The sequence below is a fragment of the Balaenoptera ricei genome, chromosome 2 (assembly GCF_028023285.1).
Source record: "Balaenoptera ricei isolate mBalRic1 chromosome 2, mBalRic1.hap2, whole genome shotgun sequence".
Lineage (NCBI taxonomy): Eukaryota > Metazoa > Chordata > Mammalia > Artiodactyla > Balaenopteridae > Balaenoptera > Balaenoptera ricei.
Genome location: NC_082640.1, coordinates 134,963,021 through 134,982,776, shown reverse-complemented (window position 1 = coordinate 134,982,776; position 19,756 = coordinate 134,963,021). Strand labels below are relative to the sequence as shown.

The following is a 19,756-nucleotide window of genomic DNA, read 5'->3' as shown; positions in this document are numbered from 1 at the left end:
CCCCGTCTCCCCTCTACTCTCATTTCTTCCTGAGCCTTACCAGCGAGCTCATGCCAAGAAACCACTTTAACCATGGAAGGTGACCACATATCCTTTGAGAAATAGCAACTGATCCACAAATGCTGACAGGAGATATGAGCTCCGGCAAATGGATTATTTAGACAAACCAGACACAAAGTACGACTAGCTGGAGAGACATTACTCATTCAAATTCTAGGAAAATACAACTTTTATAGTTAAGACAAACCTTAGGGCAGAAGTTCTATGCCCGAGAGGGAAAGCCGGAGAGAAACGACATCCTGCGCTGCTGCAGCAAGGTCCAATTCTCTACTTGGATGCCCGCAGGCCAATATACCCACCCGCCTTTCCATCCTGCGCATGTTCCAAATCCCCCAAACGCATGCGTAGAGTGTCACTGGATCTATGGTGGGGACATTGTGAAAGAGTGTCCTCAAGTCCTCTATGGTTCCCGCGCGGGAAGATGGGCAATGTATATAAGGCGCGTGCGCAGGCGTGGAAACAACCGCTTTTTTTCTCTTCAACGTGCGTTAGAGATACCTGGTGTCGCCATGGGACGCCGCCCCGCTCGTTGTTACCGGTATTGCAAGAATAAGCCGTATCCAAAGTCTCGCTTTTGCCGAGGTGTCCCTGATGCCAAGATCCGTATCTTTGACCTGGGTCGGAAGAAGGCAAAAGTGGATGAGTTCCCACTCTGTGGACACATGGTGTCTGATGAGTATGAGCAGCTCTCTTCTGAAGCCCTGGAGGCCGCCCGAATTTGTGCCAACAAGTACATGGTGAAAAGTTGTGGCAAAGATGGCTTTCACATCCGAGTGCGACTCCATCCATTACATGTTATCCGCATCAACAAGATGTTGTCCTGTGCTGGGGCTGACAGACTCCAGACAGGTATGCGAGGTGCCTTTGGAAAACCCCAGGGTACAGTGGCCAGAGTCCGCATTGGTCAAGTCATCATGTCCATCCGCACCAAGCTTCAGAACAAGGAACATGTGATTGAAGCCTTCCACAGGGCCAAGTTCAAGTTCCCTGGGCGCCAGAAGATTCATATCTCCAAGAAATGGGGCTTTACCAAGTTTAATGCTGATGAATTTGAAGACAAAGTGGCTAAGAAGTGCCTCATCCCAGATGGTTGTGGAGTCAAATACATCCCCAGCCGTGGCCCTCTGGATAAGTGGCGAGCTCTGCACTCGTGAGGTCTTTGACCGCACTGGCAATTTTGACCATGCTGGTCTGACTTTTGTGAACCAATAAATTTTATTTATGGCAAAAAAAAAAAAAAATTTCTTAATTTTTTTATACTTTAAAAATATCTAATTTTTAGAATATAGACTAATAGAGAAATAATTTTTGTGTTAAAATTACCAGAGTTTTAATGACAAATGATAATTTCATTTCAAGTGAGAGTGAAACAATTTGTATGCCATTTATAGAGAAAGCTGTTGCAATTCTAACCCACACTTTTAACTTAGAGAGTCTAGGGAAATATGTCAAAAGTTTTGTTTGTAGAGAAGTCATAAGTTATACAGCTGTCATTACCTTGAATAAAAAATAGCTAGAGAAAAATCTGAGATTTACAGAAAAAATTCTTATTTTTTATAGAAAATAAACAATTGGGATGAAAATAATGGTAGGCATTAGTCATTTCAATTACAATCTCTTTGAAACTAAAAAGTCTATTCTTAAACTTGTTGCTTATGTTTTCCTTATACATTTCTGCACATTGTTTTTAGAATTACCTGTCACCTCCAATTATCAGCCTTAGGACAATTCGGGATCACTGCAAAAGGTTTCCCCAGACAAGCCTTACATTATCTTACAATCAAGGAACGACAATCCAATCTTTTCTTCATCACAGAAAGGTCATAGGTTGACAACCAAGTTCATATTTCTTGATCTGAGTCCAAGTAGAACCAACAGAAAAGAGAAAATGAAACTAAATCTGCTGTCTGTCCTCTAAAAGGATCCTAGAGAGAGTTTGCAGTCATAGGTGTTTGCCCTACATTAGAGTTATGCTGATCATACAGGTGTTTTTCTGCTTTGTTTTATTTTAGAAATTACATAAGCTAAAGTTTCTGGGTCTCTTCTACATTCTAAAATTCTGGTTATTTAGTTGTTTAGTTATTTGTTATTTAGTCTTCTAAATCTCAATCCTGCAAACAGTGCCCTCAGTTTTCTTTAGCTACTCATTTTCAGAGTCAACATATTAAATAACAAAAGGAATACTAAATAAACAGTATTGAAACATATGCTTTTAAAATTATTTTCATTTATTTAAAAAAATTTCTATGTCAATCTTAAAATTTTGCATCTGACTTGATACTTCTTTCAGGCTCTTACTGTGTCTCCTACTTGTGTATTTTAAGCTAAATTGCTGTTTTAAGCAATAATATTTATTATATCTAAACAAGAAGGATAACAGGTACTAAATAATATATGAATGTATAGAAAGGGCTTTTCAATTTCAGTAGCACTTTCTTTGACATGTTTTACTTGATGCTCTAAAACTCTTGAAGTTTTCTAGGAAATTAAGTCCTATGCAGTTTGCAAATGAGGGTGTACTTGAGCCAGATCTTCTGACTCCTGTCCAATCCTGTTTACTTTTTACCGCACCATTTTTCAAAAAAAAAAAAAAAAACCCTCAACTTCAAAAAAATCAAAATGGCAAACAAAACAGTTCCTTGGTCATGTGTTAATACAACTGTGATGCAGCTTTGAAAATATTTTCCGTCTTCATTATTCATCCTTATCTTTGGTCTCAAACTTTTCAAACATCTTAACCTTCAAACTTGGAACTCTGTACTCACTCACTAAATACAGGGAGGCAGCCAAGCATAAGCCCATGAATGTCCTTGCCCTAAGAGATTGGTAACTATGATTGTTTATGCGTATAGATAGGTGGGTGAAAAGGAAAAGAAAGATTAAAAATTATTACATTAAACAACTAGTAGGAAGCAGTCATCAAGGTTTATTATTTGAGTTTTCCCTACAGTTTTCTATTATAAGCTATTATATATAAATTTTATTTCCTTTAATGTTAATAAAAGAACACTCTCACTTGTTTTTCTTAACAAAAGTCCTGCTAACATGTTCTTGAAGCCATGATTTTGTTTTTTCAGCATTTTCCTTTGTTCTGGTCATTCTAGTTGTTAAAAAATTGATAAGACAGTTGAACTGAAATATAATTAAATTATATATTGCAGAGCTCCTCATTATTTCTAAATTTCTATTCAAAATGGAAAACTTAATTTGGGAACATACGTATTCAGAATTTCATGCACTACTGCAATGAAACAGAACTATCTGCTCATTCAAAATAAAAATACAAGTACAGTTAACTAAATTCAAGCAAGTACTGCCAGATAAATCTCTTTGATTTAGTTGATGGAGTTCTTCAGGTTTTATGGAAAATACTGACTGAATCAGTTAGAAAATGGACCATGTACCATATATCAGCTTAGTTTTGAAAGGCACATTCCACCAATCATCATTGCATAATCCACCATTTCTCCCCCCCCCCCCAAAATATGGAATTATTTTAAGTGTATTTAGCCTGGAATCCTTAACTTTTATAAAAATATACACCAGCTCTGACGTGAATTGGTTGTCAGTAACACTGGGAGGCATTTTATTTCCACATTAGCAGCTTTGTACTGCCTGCCCTGACATAATTCAAGTAAGGCTTTCTGGTTCTTAGAGTGTCACTATTGACCTAAGGATTGAGATGAGAGATCATTTAGCCCCAGTCATCTCCTACCTTTATATTAATGACATAGGCTTTTTTTTAGCGTAATGACTTCATTGTTTTCCTAAGAATATCTACATATTCTTTTTTTTCAAGGTAAGTAATGTAAAAAGTAATGAGTAAAGTCAAAAGTATATTAAATTACACCATCAATAATAATTCAAAGTGAGATCATTATCATGCTCAACAGTGGATAATATGGGAAGATCTGATATCAGGATGGCTGGCTTTGAATCTGTTTCTTCACTTACACAGGTAAATTACTTAGTATAGCCATTCCTTAATTTTCAACTATAAGATGGCATTAGGACACTATGAATATAAGGTTCTTTTTTGTATTAAATGAGATAATTCATTGAGAAAATGAATAGGATTGTGCTTTGCACATAGTAAGAACACAAAATTAGTGTTAACTTATAACAGTTAATTTGATGTTACTGTTACTACATTTGCACCTGCCTCCCTGCTTCTAATTATTGTTGCTTGTAGTATTAATTTTTTCATGAGTTATAACCTTAATATTCTGTTTTGCAACCATAATTCCCTCCAGTTGTATAATTCGAGTTCTAGTTTTAATTGGATTCAATATTCTGATTCGAGTTTTTGTTTTTTTATGTTTAGTTTTATAAATTTCTATTTTCACATTTTTCTATTTTGTCATCTATTTTTGGAGCTCCTTTTGAAAAATGTAATTATGCTTTACCAATTATCCTCTACGTATGACTCACTCTGGAGATTTGTTTTATTTCCTACTTTTTCTTCCAAACTGGATATTTTATCTACCTTACCTACCTTTTTCATTCAATATTTGCTTCTTTTCTTCCGTCCTCCTCCTTTTTCTCAAAAGAATGATTATATAGCTGTCATGCCATTATTCTCATACTATGTATGTGTGATTTATACTGTTCTACCCAGACCTTCTATTTAATCTGAAAGATTGTTGGTGAAACTTCTCTAGTCACCCTTTCACAAAGTTTTTGGGTTTTTTGTTCATTTAGTCTTCTCTTTGGGTGGCATTGTTTGAGGACTGGGTGTTGCTATCTATCTACTTTTCCATAGCCTCAGGATGAGAGGATAGGGATAGGAGAGAACTTGAAGGATTAAGTATAGCCTTTGATTGATGATTCCTCTTCTGAAATCCCATTAAATATCCTACATCACAGCCCACGCCTCTCTTTCGGGTGTGCAGTTTACTCCTCTATCTGTGATGTATTTCTTATCCCTCCCTTGCTTCTATTCAGTGCAGAACCCTAGAAAATGGCAGACCCAAATGCTGAGGATCTTTGGTGTTGTTTGGAGCTACACCTGTCAATGGATTTTCCTACAGTTTTCCTTTATGTAACTACTTATATGCTCAGTACATTTCTCTCCATATTAGGGCATTAGTGAGACAATTAAAAATTTCATGTTTTTTCAGGAATACTTCTAAGAGTTTGGAGAGTTTTGGAGAGGTACATTTCATAAATCATCATTATATAATCCATTATTTCTCCCCACCCCTCAAAATATGGAATTACACTAATTATACTAACATTATTTAGTCAGAAAATTTTAATTAAAAAAAAACAGCTGTAGGAGAATACTGTTTTCATTTTATGTCTTCTTCTCTCCTAAATTTATGACATGCACATGACATGACCCTTTCCTTGGTGGCTTTTAGGTGTATTTCTTTTATTATATCATTCACTTCATTAGATACTGGGGAAGGAGATTCTTTGATCCTGTTTTACTTCAGTTTATTCACCCAGAAGTTCTCTTAATATCATACTAAAAAATTATCTACTTCTGGAAATTTTCACTTTAAAACAATTCAAGTAAAAATATGCTTCCACATGTTTGTAGCAACTTTAGTTATCTTTTATTGGTGTGGATCTCAAATAATTGTAGCTAAAATTACTATGACTATCAAAATGAAGAAATTTTTATATAAGTTCTAGAAATACAAATTTTGTGTATGTGTCCATACAGAATCGTAACAACTTTTATTATGTTGTAAATAATTACCTAATCAATTAATTCTGCAATTTAATTGTATAAGTTAAATAGGCATATCAGTGTTATTTATATTTTTGTGCTCCAAATATTTAAAGAATAGGACTATATTTGCAGTAGATGCTATTGTATTTTCAGAATCATATTATTAAACTCTTCAAGGGTCCTATTTATTAAACTCCCTGTTGTCCCAAATTGACTGGTCACTGATGAAGAGAAATATTAGAGGTTGTGGGGGAGGATAGCATCTTCTGGACAAATGCAGAGTTCTTAAAGGAACAACGATTCCTACCCCTCTCTGGATGAGTGGAGAGGGGGAAAGGACATTGAATTGTTAGGAAATGGTGATTTTCTTTTTTCTTTTTTTTTTTTGGCCGCACCGTGTGGCTTGCAGGATCTTAGTTCCCCAACCAGGGATTGAAGCTGTGTCCTTGGCAGTGAAAGCATGGAGTCCTAACCACTGGACCACCAGAGAATTCCCAATGGTGATCTTCTTTTGTCTGAATATTGTGAGTCATTGAGCACCACCACCACCAGCACCACCAACAACAACAAAAATATGATGCTGGTGGTTGGGACAGAAAAGAGATGGCAGAACTGAGAGAGAGAGAGAGAGTGTCAGGGGAGAGTCCTCAACATCAGTCTCTGGCATAGTAAGGATAAGACTTAAATATCCCATGATGTGGGACCATCCTGGTTCTTTATGTAACATTGCTGATTCTATGCCCACTTTCCCAAGAGCATGCTTACTGGGAGGGAACCATAGCAGCAAGAGACTGTCTGGAGGACTTCCTTTGTGGTGGCAGCTAAAGGCAGGGAATGAACCATGCTTTAGCCAGATTTCCCTTGAGGGGATTGAATAGGGAGAGGAACTCCAGTCTCATCTAAAGAACCTACAAAAAGACCCCATAAGAGTGAGCATTTGGACACCAATCCATGGAGAACCAGGAGGCAGTCAGCACTATAAAATCACCAGCAATACTGAAAAGGAACTTGTTTCCTATGACTTGGAGTCTTCATTTAACACAGTGAATATTGTCTATGCTCACATTCCGTTGTCAATAATCTATATCAAGGAATGATGGAGGGTGTTAGGGGGATAAGAACAGGCAATTTCCTCTTTCCTGCTCTAAGAAGCTGAAACTACTAGTCTAGGTTACACTGAAGTAACAGATGGGAATTCTGAATAGGAATTGAAAGTGATTGAAAAGTTACAGATGAGGCTTAGATGTTATTAAGGAAACGTGCTAATGTAAAAGCGATAGGGCTTCACTGGAGCACAGTTGGTAGTTTTTCCAGGAAAATAAAAATTGCAAGGTCACTTCAGTGTTTCTCCTGTAAAGCCAGTTATATAACCATTTTGATTAAAAACATTCCACAAACCATGCCAGTAAATGCCTGAATTACTACAACTTAGAAGACATTGAAATTTCACCAAACTAAAATAAAGCATCATTCAACATAAAGAAACTTCCATACCACTTCCAAACAACTTCTCTACCATTTAACTGTGGTCTACTTCTCTACCATATATGAGCACCATAAGTATGAGCATGCTTTAAATTCCCATCACTGAAGCCTATATTCACGTGGCTCTAGTCAAATTACCTATAAACAATGTCTGTTAATTTTATCTTCTGTCTAGTCAGTAAGGATTTGATTTATATACAATGGACTGCTTCAATTTATGGACTGCTTGCTCTGCGACTGCAAGCCATGTTATAGAGACAAAACTGGATTGTTGATAAAAATGCCATTTTCACAGTTTTACACATTTTTCAAAATATTATAAAATAATTGAAAATCATCAAAATATAACAGTATATAAGGTCCAAACCTAGTTTATCTAAAAAGCAAAGTTGAGGTTTTGGAAATTTGATTCTTAATGACACAGCTAATGACATATTTGTGGCAAATACCACCAGTACATATTGACTGAATTAATGAATTTGAGGTCTATAGACCCTTTAACTTCAGAAAATAATTTGAAATTACATAATAAATTTGAAGAGGCTTTTGCCCTAAGACCAAGAAATACCACTTTTAGATATCTATCCTAAAGAAACCTGATCATGAATCAGGAGACATATGCAAGAGCTTTTATAACACTGTTCATAATAGCAAAAAAGTGAAGAAAAACAAAAACTAATTCCTCAATCTTAATTCCTAAAATAAATTCATGAATATATCTATTGGGGTATATTCACAATGGGAGACACTATAAAGAGTGAAAATAAATGAACTACAGATACAGCCAATAACATAGATAAATCTCAGAAATAAAATGTTGAGTGAAAAGAAGAAAATAAGGCTCTAAATAGTGTAATGCCTTTTTTAAAGGCTAAAAACAAGGAAAGCTAGAGGAAATATTATGTATAAAGTAAAATATGATAAATCTAGTTTTTTAAAGGGATGCTAAAGCACAAAGATTTAGGCTAATGCTAAGTTGGGTGGGACATAGCATGGCAGGGGAGGAATAGAGATGGTCTATGGAGGGTTTATATTTTAGAGTATGAGTTCCAGGATATTTATTTCATTATTCCATTTCAGAATGTACAAACTTGTGGCAGACAGACTTTAAGATGACTCTCTTGATTCCTACCTCCAGATATTTCATGCCGATGTATAATCTCCTCCCCTTGAGTGTGGGTAGGACCTGTGACTTGTTTCCAACTAATAAAGTATAACAAAAGTGATGAAATGTCACTCCCAGGACTATGATATGACATATAAAACTCCATTTTCCTACCAAACTTGCTCTAGAGTCTTGTTCTCCTTGCTGGTTTTGAAGAAGCAAGCTGCCATGAGCCCTAGAGCTACAAACAAATAAACTGTGCCAACGAACTGAGTGAATCTCTAAGCTGACCCTTCCCCAGTCCAGCCTCTGGGTGAAAACTCAGCCAACACTTTGATTACAACCTTGCAGAGGACTCAGATAAGCTCTGCCCAGACTCCTGACTCACAGAAACTGGTAATATAAATGTGTGTGATTTTAAGACACAAAATCTGTGATGATCTGTTATGTAGTAACAGGTAACTAATATAGCTTGTGTTACATATATTAATTGTAATGCAGTAGAATTTATCAATCTTTTCTTTAGTTGCTAGTATTTTTTTTGTATTAAGAAATTATCTCTAATCTGAGATTGAAACATAGTACCCCGATTTATTTACAAAGATTAAATTTTACTACTCAAATTTAATTTTTAACTTGTGGAAATTTGTTATTTTGTATAGTTTACCAAGACATTGTTACTTCTCTCCTATATGTTTAGCTAATTATGATAGCCTTATAATAAATATTTTCTCTTTTAAATCAAGTTCTTGCAGCTCATTATCTTCATTATGTCAGGGCTATTCTTGGAACTTTCCCCTTCCAGATAAATTTAATAAACAGTTTGTCAAATTACCACACTTAACTGTCCTAAAATTCTTTATATGATGTTTATTGAATTTATATTCTCTCTTAAGTAATCTGAGAATTGACATCTCTATGAAAATGAGTCTTCCTCTCTCCACAGTGTACCTCTACATTTATTAGGTCGCCTTTAATGTTTTTCAATATGTTTTTATAATTTTCTCTGTTATTGTTTTACACATCTTTTGTTAGATTTGCTCTTATAGGTGTCTTATGTTTACTGTTGGTATTGAAAAGGTCATCTTATTCATTACATTTTAAGTGTGCTCTTTTACTAACTCTAATAATCTTTCTGTTGATTCTCTTGCATATTTCACATAGACATCATATTATCTGCTAATATTAATCATTTTGCCACTGGCTTTCAAATATTTATATTTTAATACATTTCTTATTCTTACCGTTACTAAAATCTTCAATATGATTTGAATAGAAATAGTAGGAATGAAAAATATTCTTACATTAATCCTGAATTTTTAAAAATTGCCTCTAACTTCTCACCTTTAAGGATGATATTCCCTGTGTCTTTGTGACAGATACTCTTTATGGAATAACAAAAGTTTCACCAATTTTCTATTTTGGCAAAAGTTACTTTCTTTGTTTTTTTTTTGTTGTTATTACTTATTTATTTATTTATGGCTGTGTTGGGTCTTCGTTTCTGTGCGAGGGCTTTTCTCTAGTTGCGGCGAGCGGGGGCCACTCTTCATCGCGGTGCGCGGGCCTCTCACTATCGCGGCCTCTCTTGTTGTGGAGCACAGGCTCCAGACGCGCAGGCTCAGTAATTGTGGCTCACAGGCCCAGCTGCTCCGTGGCACGTGGGATCTTCCCAGACCAGGGCTTGAACCCGTGTCCCCTGCATTGGCAGGCAGATTCTCAACCACTGCGCCACCAGGGAAGCCCAAATGTTACTTTCTTTTATTTGTTTTCTTCTTTCTTTCAAATCTGAGAGTTGAATATATTAAATGTTTTTGTGCATCTGTTGGGATGACATTGTTTTTCTATAGTAATATCTAAATGATGTAGATTACTTTAATATATTTTTGACATGATAAACAACCCTTGCATTCCTGGAATAAATCTTATTTGGCTGTGTAATTTTTAAATATTCTGCTTATATACGTTTGATATTTTACTATTATTATATATTGGTTTCAAAGATACTCTTGCCTCATATACTGAGTTAGAATGTATCATTCCCTCTTTTCTACTTTAGAAGAAACTTATAATACTGGAATAATTTTCCCTGGAAGCTTTGTTAGAACTCCCTTTTAAGCATTTGATCCTGGTGCTTTTTGTTTGTGTGTGAGTGTGTGTGTTTGTGTATGTGTGTTGGGGGAAGATGACTATTAATTTAACTTCTTTAGTGATTAGAAAATATTCTGACTTTTCATATTTTTATGGAGATATATGTATGCATATGTATATTGTATAAGAATATATATATGTGTATATATATATTTTTTTTTTTTAGAAAAAAACATTTGGTTACCCTATTTTAGAGCACTGAAGAAACCACGTGGCAACATGACCCAGACAACAGGGGCACTGAGCCTCTAGTCATGATGCAAAGTAATTAGGCAGAAAGGAATTGCAGAAGAAAATGATTGGAAGGAAAAAAAAAATCTAAGGAAATATGACTGAAATTTTTCCATATACAATAACCAGAGGGTAAGAGGTCCCCAACATGATTTAAAAATCTCAAATAAAAGCTTTCTGCTGAAGCAGGTTTCTGAGCTTGAATTCATACCACAGGAGCGTCAGAACTGTATCACAGTCAGCCCAGGCTGACCCTGGGCTACTCTCACTAACTCCAGCATGGGAAGTGTTCTGAACCTCCTGGAACAAAGATAAAATTGAGGGCCTGCCGTTAGCCCCTGCAACATTTTTTTAAAAAATAAATTTATTTATTTATTGGCTGTGTTGGGTCTTCGTTGCTGCAGGTTGGCTTTTCTCTAGTTGTGGTGAGTGGGGGCTACTCTTCGTTGCAGTGTGTGGGCTTCTCATTGCGGTGGCTTCTTTTGTTGCGGAGCACGGGCTCTAGGCACGCGGGCTTCAGTAGTTGTGGCTCGTGGGCTCAGTAGTTATGGCTCATGGGCTCTAGAGCACAGGCTCAGTAGTTGTGGTGCATGGGTTTAGTTGCTCCATGGCATGTGGCATCTTCCCGGACCAGAGCTCGAACCCATATCCCCAGCATTGGCAGGCAGATTCTCAACCACTGTGCCACCAGAGAAGCCCCCTGCAGCATTTAGATGCCACAAATCTACCATGAAAGACATCCGTGGGCCATCCTCCACTGACGCTTCGTGGAATGCAACGTGCAGGAAAGAATCATGGAAGAGGAGGCAGTGTCCTTCTGCCCAACACCAGGGCTCTCCTCCCACCACTAGCTCAGAGTCCCTGGAGTTTTCAGGCCTAAATGGTATTGGATGCAGATGTTGGTGAATCCCTAGTGGTCCCTAGTAGTGGGTTATCACAGTCCCAGGGCCCTAGCTATCCTATCTCTGTCTGTCTATCTATGTATCTATGTATCTATCTATCTGTCTATCATCTACCTTTTTTTTTAAAACTTTCTCTTTGTTATATAATACTGGTTGCTGTAACCTATTCTTTTTTTACACCTATGATTGTGGAGATTCTGCTCTTTTTCCAGATCTGAAAATCTCTCATCTATTATTTCTGAAGATATTACTGTTCTTCTAATTTCACTATTCTTTTTCTGAAATTCAGATTAAACATATGTTAAAACTCATTGTATCTCCCATGTCTCTTGACATTTCTTTCATGTTTCCATCTCTTTGTTTCCTTGCACATAATTTGAATAACTTCTGCATATCCTATTTTCCTGTTCATTGTTTCTTTTTTTTTTTTTAAACATCTTTATTAAAGTATAATTGCCTTACAATGGTGTGTTAGCTTCTGCTTTATAACAAAGTTCATCAGTTATACATATACAATATGTTCCCATATCTCTTCCCTCTTGCATCTCCCTCCCTCCCACCCTCCCCATCCCACCCCTCTAGGTGGTCACAAAGCACCGAGCTGATCTCCCTGTGCTATGCGGCTGCTTCCCACTAGCTATCTATTTTACATTTGGTAGTGTATATATGTCCATGACACTCTCTCACCCTGTCACATCTCACCCCACCCCCTCCCCATATCCTCAAGTCCATTCTCTAGTAGGTCTGTGTCTTTATTCGCGTCTTGCCACTAGGTTCTTCATGGCCTTTTTTTTCCCCTTAGATTCCGTATATATGTGTTAGCATACTGTATTTGTTTTTCTCTTTCTGACTTACTTCACTCTGTATGACAGACTCTAACTCCATCCACCTCATTACAAATACCTCCATTTCATTTCTTTTTATGGCTGAGTAATATTCCATGGTATATATGTGCCACATCTTCTTCATCCATTCATCTGTCGATGGACATTTAGGTTGCTTCCATGTCCTGGCTATTGTAAATAGAGCTGCAATGAACATTTTGGTACATGACTCTTTTTGAACTATGGTTTTCTCAGGGTATATGCCCAGTAGTGGGATTGCTGGGTCGTATGGTAGTCCTATTTGTAGTTTTTTAAGGAACCTCCATACTGTTCTCCATAGTGGCTGTATCAATTTACATTCCCACCAACAGTGCAAGAGTGTTCCCTTTCCTCCACACCCTCTCCAGCATTTATTGTTTCTAGATTTTTTGATGATGGCCATTCTGACCGGTGTGAGATGATATCTCATTGTAGTTTTGATTTGCATTTCTCTAATGATTAATGATGTTGAGCATTCTTTCATGTGTCTGTTGGCAATCTGTATATCTTCTTTGGAGAAATGTCTATTTAGGTCTTCTGCCCATTTTTGGATTGGGTTGTTCGTTTCTTTGTTATTGAGCTGCATGAGCTGCTTGTAAATCTTGGAGATTAATCCTTTGTCAGTTGCTTCATTTGCAAATCTTTTCTCCCATTCTGATGGTTGTCTTTTGGTCTTGGTTATGGTTTCCTTTGCTGTGCAAAAGCTTTTAAGTTTCATTAGGTCCCATTTGTTTATTTGTGTTCTTATTTCCATTTCTCTGGGAGCTGGGTCAAAAAGAATCTTGCTGTGATGTATGTCATAGAGTGTTCTGCCTATGTTTTCCTCTAAGAGTTTGATAGTGTCTGGCCTTACACTTAGGTCTTTAATCCATTTGGAGTTTATTTTTGTGCATGGTGTCAGGGAGTGTTCTAATTTCATACTTTTACATGTATCTGTCCAATTTTCCCAGCACCACTTATTGAAGAGGTTGTCTTTTCTCCACTGTATATGCTTCCCTCCTTTATCAAAGATAAGGTGACCATATGTGAGCGGGTTTATCTCTGGGCTTTCTATCCTGTTCCATTGATCTATATTTCTGTTTTTGTGCCAGTACCAAACTGTCTTGATTACTGTAGCTTTGTAATATAGTCTGAAGTCAGGGAGCCTGATTCCTCCAGCTCCATTTTTCGTTCTCAAGATTGCTTTGGCTATTCGGGGTCTTTTGTGTTTCCATACAAATTGTGAAATTTTTTGTTCTAGTTCTGTGAAAAATGCCAGTGGTAGTTTGATAGGGATTGCATTGAATCTGTAGATTGCTTTGGGTAGTAGAGTCATTTTCACAATGTTGATTCTTCCAATCCAGGAACATGGTATATCTCTCCATCTATTTGTATCATCTTTAATTTCTTTCATCAGTGTCTTATAATTTTCTGCATACATGTCTTTTGTCTCCTTAGGTAGGTTTATTCCTAGATATTTTATTCTTTTTGTTGCAATGGTAAACGGGAGTGTTTTCTTAATTTCACTTTCAGATTTTTCGTCATTAGTGTATAGAAATGCAAGAGATTTCTGTGCATTAATTTTGTATCCTGCTACTTTACCAAATTCATTGATTAGCTCTAGGAGTTTTCTGGTAGCATCTTTAGGATTCTCTATGTATAGTATCATGTCATCTGCAAACAGTGACAGCTTTACTTCTTCTTTTCCGATTTGGATTCCTTTTATTTCTTTGTCTTCTCTGATTGCTGTGGCTAACACTTCCAAAACTATGTTGAATAATAGTGGTGAGAGTGGGCACCCTTGTCTTATTCCTGATCTTAGTGGAAATGGTTTCAGTTTTTCACCATTGAGGACAATGTTGGCTGTGGGTTTGTCATATATGGCCTTTATTATGTTGAGGAAAGTTCCCTCTATGCCTACTTTCTGCAGGGCTTTTATCATAAATAGGTGTTGAATTTTGTTGAAAGCTTTCTCTGCATCTATTGAGATGATCATATGGTTTTTCTCCTTCAATTTGTTAATATGGTGTATCACATTGATTGATTTGCGTATATTGAAGAATCCTTGCATTCCTGGGATAAACCCCACTTGATCATGGTGTATGATCCTTTTAATGTGCTGTTGGATTCTGTTTGCTAGTATTTTGTTGAGGATTTTTGCATCTATGTTCATCAGTGATATTGGCCTGTAGTTTTCTTTCTTTGTGACATCTTTGTCTGGTTTTGGTGTCAGGGTGATGGTGGCCTCGTAGAATGAGTTTGGGAGTGTTCCTCCCTCTGCAATATTTTGGAAGAGTTTGAGAAGGATAGGTGTTAACTCTCCTCTAAATGTTTGATAGAATTCACCTCTGAAGCCATCTGGTCCTGGGCTTTTGTTTGTTGGAAGGTTTTTAATCACAGTTTCAATTTCAGTGCTTGTGATTGGTCTGTTCATATTTTCTATTTCTTCCTGGTTCAGTCTCGGCAGTTTGTGCATTTCTAAGAATCTGTCCATTTCTTCCAGGTTGTCCATTTTATTGGCATAGAGTTGCTTGTCGTAATCTCTCATGATCGTTTGTATTTCTGCAGTGTCAGTGGTTACTTCTCCTTTTTCATTTCTAATTCTATTGATTTGAGTCTTCTACCTTTTTCTCTTGATGAGTCTGACTAATGGTTTATCAATTTTGTTTATCTTCTCAAGGAACCAGCTTTTAGTTTCATTGATTTTTGCTATTGTTTCCTTCATTTCTTTTTCATTTATTTGTGACCTGATCTTTATGATTTCTTTCCTTCTGCTAGCTTTGGGGTTTTTTTTGTTCTTCTTTCTCTAATTGCTTTAGGTGCAAGGTTAGGTTGTTTATTCGAGATGTTTCCTGTTTCTTGAGGTAGGCTTGTATTGCTATAAACTTCGCTCTTAGCACTGCTTTTGCTGCATCCCATAGGTTTTGGGTCGTCGTATCTCCATTGTCATTTGTTTCTAGGTATTTTTTGATTTCCCCTTTGATTTCTTCTGTAATCACTTCATTATTAAGTAATGTATTGTGTAGCCTCCATGTGTTTGTATTTTTTACAGATCTTTTCCTGTAATTGATATCTAGTCTCATAGCGTTGTGGTCGGAAAAGATACTTGATACGATTTCAATTTTCTTAAATTTACCAAGGCTTGATTTGTGACCCAAGATATGATCTATCCTGGAGAATGTTCCATGAGCACTTGAGAAAAATGTGTATTCTGTTGTTTTGGGGTGGAATGTCCTATAAATATCAATTAAGTACATCTTGTTTAATGTATCATTTAAGGCTTGTGTTTCCTTATTTATTTTCATTTTGGATGATCTGTCCATTGGTGAAAGTGGGGTGTTAAAGTCCCCTACTACGATTGTGTTGCTGTCGATTTCCCCTTTTATGGCTGTTAGTATTTGCCTTATGTATTGAGGTGCTCCTATGTTGGGTGCATAAATATTTACAATTGTTATACCTTCCTCTTGGATCGATCCCTTGATCATTATATAGTGTCCTTCTTTGTCCCTTGTAATAGTCTCTATTTTAAAGTCTATTTTGTCTGATATGAGAATTGCTACTCCAGCTTTCTTTTGATTTCCATTTGCATGGAATATCTTTTTCCATCCCCTCACTTTCAGTCTGTATGTGTCTCTAGGTCTGAAGTGGGTCTCTTGTAGACAGCATATATATGGGTCTTGTTTTTGTATCCATTCAGCCAGCCTGTGTCTTTTGGTGGGAGCATTTAATCCATTTACATTCAAGGTAATTATCGATATGTATGTTCCTATTCCCATTTTCTTAAATGTTTTGGGTTTGTTATTGTAGGTGTTTTCCTTCTCTTGTGTTTCTTGCCTAGAGAAGTTCCTTTAGCATTTGTTGTAAAGCTGGTTTGGTGGTGCTGAACTCTCTGAGCTTTTGCTTGTCTGTAAAGGTTTTAATTTCTCCATCGAATCTGAATGAGATCCTTGCTGGGTAGAGTAATCTTGGTTGTAGGTTTTTCTCCTTCATCACTTTAAGTATATCCTGCCACTCCCTTCTGGCTTGCAGAGTTTCTGCTGAAAGATCAGCTGTTAACCTTATGGGGATTCCCTTGTGTGTTATTTGTTGTCTTTCCCTTGCTGCCTTTAATATGTTTTCCTTATATTTAATTTTTGACAGTTTGATTAATATGTGTCTTGGCGTGTTTCTCCTTGGGTTTATCCTGTATGGGACTCTCTGTGCTTCCAGGACTTGATTAACCATTTCCTTTCCCATATTAGGGAAGTTTTCAACTATAATCTCTTCAAATATTTTCTCAGTCCCTTTCTTTTTCTCTTCTTCTTCTGGGACCCCTATAATTCGAATGTTGGTGCGTTTAATGTTGTCCCAGAGGTCTCTGAGACTGTCCTCAGTTCTTTTCATTCTTTTTTCTTTATCCTGCTCTGCAGTAGTTATTTCCACCATTTTATCTTCCAGGTCACTTATCCTTTCTTCTGCCTCAGTTATTCTGCTATTGATCCCATCCAGAGTATTTTTAATTTCATTTATTGTGTTTTTCATCATTGCTTGGTTCCTCTTTAGTTCTTCTACGTCCTTGTTAAATGTTTCTTGCATTTTGTCTATTCTATTTCCAAGATTTTGGATCATCCTTACTATCATTATTCTGAATTCTTTTTCAGGTAGACTACCTATTTCCTCTTCATTTGTTAAGTCTGGTGTGTTTTGACCCTGCTCCTTCATCTGCTGTGTGTTTTTCTGTTGTCTCATTTTGCTTATCTTACTGTGTTTGGGGTCTCCTTTTCACAGGCTGCAGGTTTGTAGTTCCCGTTGTTTTTGGTATCTGTCCCCAGTGGCTAAGGTTGGTTCAGTGGGTTGTGTAGGCTTCCTGGTGGAGGGAACTAGTGCCTGAGCTCTGGTGGATGAGGCTGGATCTTGTCTTTCTGGTGGGCACGTCCACGTCTGGTGGTGTATTTTGGGGTGTCTGTGGTCTTATTATGATTTTAGGCAGCCTCTCTGCTAATGGATGGGGCTGTGTTCCTGTCTTGCTAGTTGTTTGGCATAGGATGTTCAGCACTGTAGTTTGCTGGTCGTTGAGTGATGCTGGGTCTTGATGTTGAGATGGAGATCTCTGAGAGATTTTTGCCGTTTGGTATTACGTGGAGCTGGGAGGTCTCTTGTGGACCAGTGTCCTGAAGTTGGCTCTCCCACCTCCGAGGCACGGCCCTGATGCCTGGCTGGAGCACCAAGAGCCTTTCATCCACATGGCTCAGAGTAAAAGGGAGAAAAAATAGAAAGAAAGAAAGAAAGAAAGAGGCTATAATATAGTGAAGTAAAATAAAGCTATTATAAAGCAAAGGTATACAGACAAAATCTCACCCAGAAGCATATACATATACAGTCACAAAAAAAGGAAAAGAGGAAAAATTAATATATCCTGCTCCCAAAGTCCACCTCCTGAATTTGGGATGATTCGTTGTCTATTCAGGTATTCAACAGATGCAGGCACATCAAGTTGTTTGTGGAGTTTAATCCGCTGCTTCTGAGGCTGCTGGGAGAGATTTCCCTTTCTCTTCTTTGTTTGTACAGCTCCCGGGGTTCAGCTTTGGATTTGGACCCGCCTCTGCGTGTAGGTCGCCTGAGGGCGTCTATTCTCTGCCCAGACAGGACGGGGTTAAAGGAGCAGCTGCTTCGGGGGCTCTGGCTCACTCAGGCTGTGGGGAGGGAGGGGTGCGGATGCGGGGCGAGCCTGCGGCGGCAGAGGCCGGCGTGACGTTGCAGCAGCCTGAGGCATGCCGTGTGTTCTCCCGGGTAAGTTGTCCCCAGATCACGGGACCCTGGCAGTGGCGGGCTGCACCGGCTCCCGGGAGGGGCGGTGTGGAGAGTGACCTGTGCTCGCACACAGGCTTTTTGGTGGTGGCAGCAGCGGCCTTAGCGTCTCATGCCCGTCTCTGGGGTCCGTGCTGATCGCCGCGGCTCGCGCCCGTCTCTGGAGTTCGTTTAGGCAGCGCTCTGAATCCCCTCTCCTTGCGCGCTGTGAAACAAAGAGGCAAGAAAAAGTCTCTTGGCTCTTCGGCAGCTGCAGACTTTTTCCCGGTCTCCCTCCCAGCCAGCTGTGGTGCGCTAACCCCTTCAGGCTGTGTTCACACCGCCAACCCCAGTCCTCTCCCTGCGATCCGACCGAAGCCCGAGCCTCAGCTCCCAGCCCCGCCCGCCCCGGCGGCTGAGCAGACAAGCCTCTCGGGCTGGTGAGTGCTGGTCAGCGCCGAGCCTCCGTGCGGGAAGTGCGGGAATCTCTCCGCTTTGCCCTCCGCACCCCTGTGGCTGCGCTCTCCTCCGTGGCTCCGAAGCTTCCCCCCTCTGCCACCCGCAGTCTCTGCCCGCGAAGGGGCTTCCTAGTGCGTGGAAATCTTTCCTCCTTCACGGCTCCCTCCCGCTGGTGCAGGTCCCGTCCCTATTCTTTTGTCTCTGTTATTTCTTTTTTCTTTTGCCCTACCCAGGTACGTGGGGAGTTTCTTGCCTTTTGGGAGGTCTGACGTTTTCTGCCAGCGTTCAGTGGGTGTTCTGTAGGAGCAGTTCCACGTGTAGATGTATTTCTACTGTATCTGTGGGAAGGAAGGTGATCTCCGCGTCTTACTCTTCTGCGATCTTCTCTCCTCCCCCTGTTCATTGTTTCTTAAGCTGACTTTGTCATTTAATCCATCCATGGAGATTTTAATTTCTGGAATTGCATTTTTTATTTCAGAAGCTGTACTTAGCTTTTTCTTAAGATGGCAACTTTTTCACTACTCTTTTTCTTTTTCCATGTTTATTTCATATTTATTTCTTCATGGTTTTTTATACATTATTGCTTTATGTTTTATAATTAATAATTTCAGTATCTGAGATCATAGAGGATTCAAATTTATTATTTGTTGCTTTTGCTTTCATTCCTACTTCATAGTGGTTTGTTTTCTTTTTTCTTTTAACCTTATTTTTTATTGTTGAATATATTTTGCTTAGGTTATTCTCTGGCATACGAAGGCCTATTATGGGTACTTTTTCCACCAGAAAGGATTTGTAGTGGATTTTGCCTGTTCCCTGGGATGTTACCATCCTGGAACCAATTTCTTTTGTCATGAGGGATCAAGAATGTGGAGTTCTCAGGCTGAGCTTTCTGACTTTGCTACACACTTAGGTTCTCTAAGGATTATATATTGTTGTGTATCTCTAGAAAATATACCCCCCCCCCACTTTGAATGTGCTAACCATTCACAACTTTCTGCTTCAATTTCAACTTACTGTTGTTTGTTTACTTCTATTTTTAGGTCTTTTGAGATTTCTTTATTTTCTAGGAAACCTAGAA

The 19,756-nt window shown here is 38.2% G+C and overlaps 1 protein-coding gene across 2 annotated transcripts; it reads left to right on the top strand.

Moving 5' to 3' along the window:
• Nucleotides 1–335: 335 nt before the first annotated feature.
• Nucleotides 336–1,214, top strand: RPL10L (ribosomal protein L10 like). 2 transcript variants are annotated; one of them, XM_059915689.1, is made up of 2 exons: nt 570–678; nt 760–1,214. In XM_059915689.1, the coding sequence occupies exons 1-2, from the start codon at nt 570–572 to the stop codon at nt 1,212–1,214; spliced, it is 564 nt and encodes a 187-aa protein (XP_059771672.1). The 2 variants fall into 2 exon arrangements, with proteins under 2 accessions (XP_059771671.1, XP_059771672.1); XM_059915688.1 differs by having other exon boundaries at nt 336–1,214.
• Nucleotides 1,215–19,756: the final 18,542 nt, after the last annotated feature.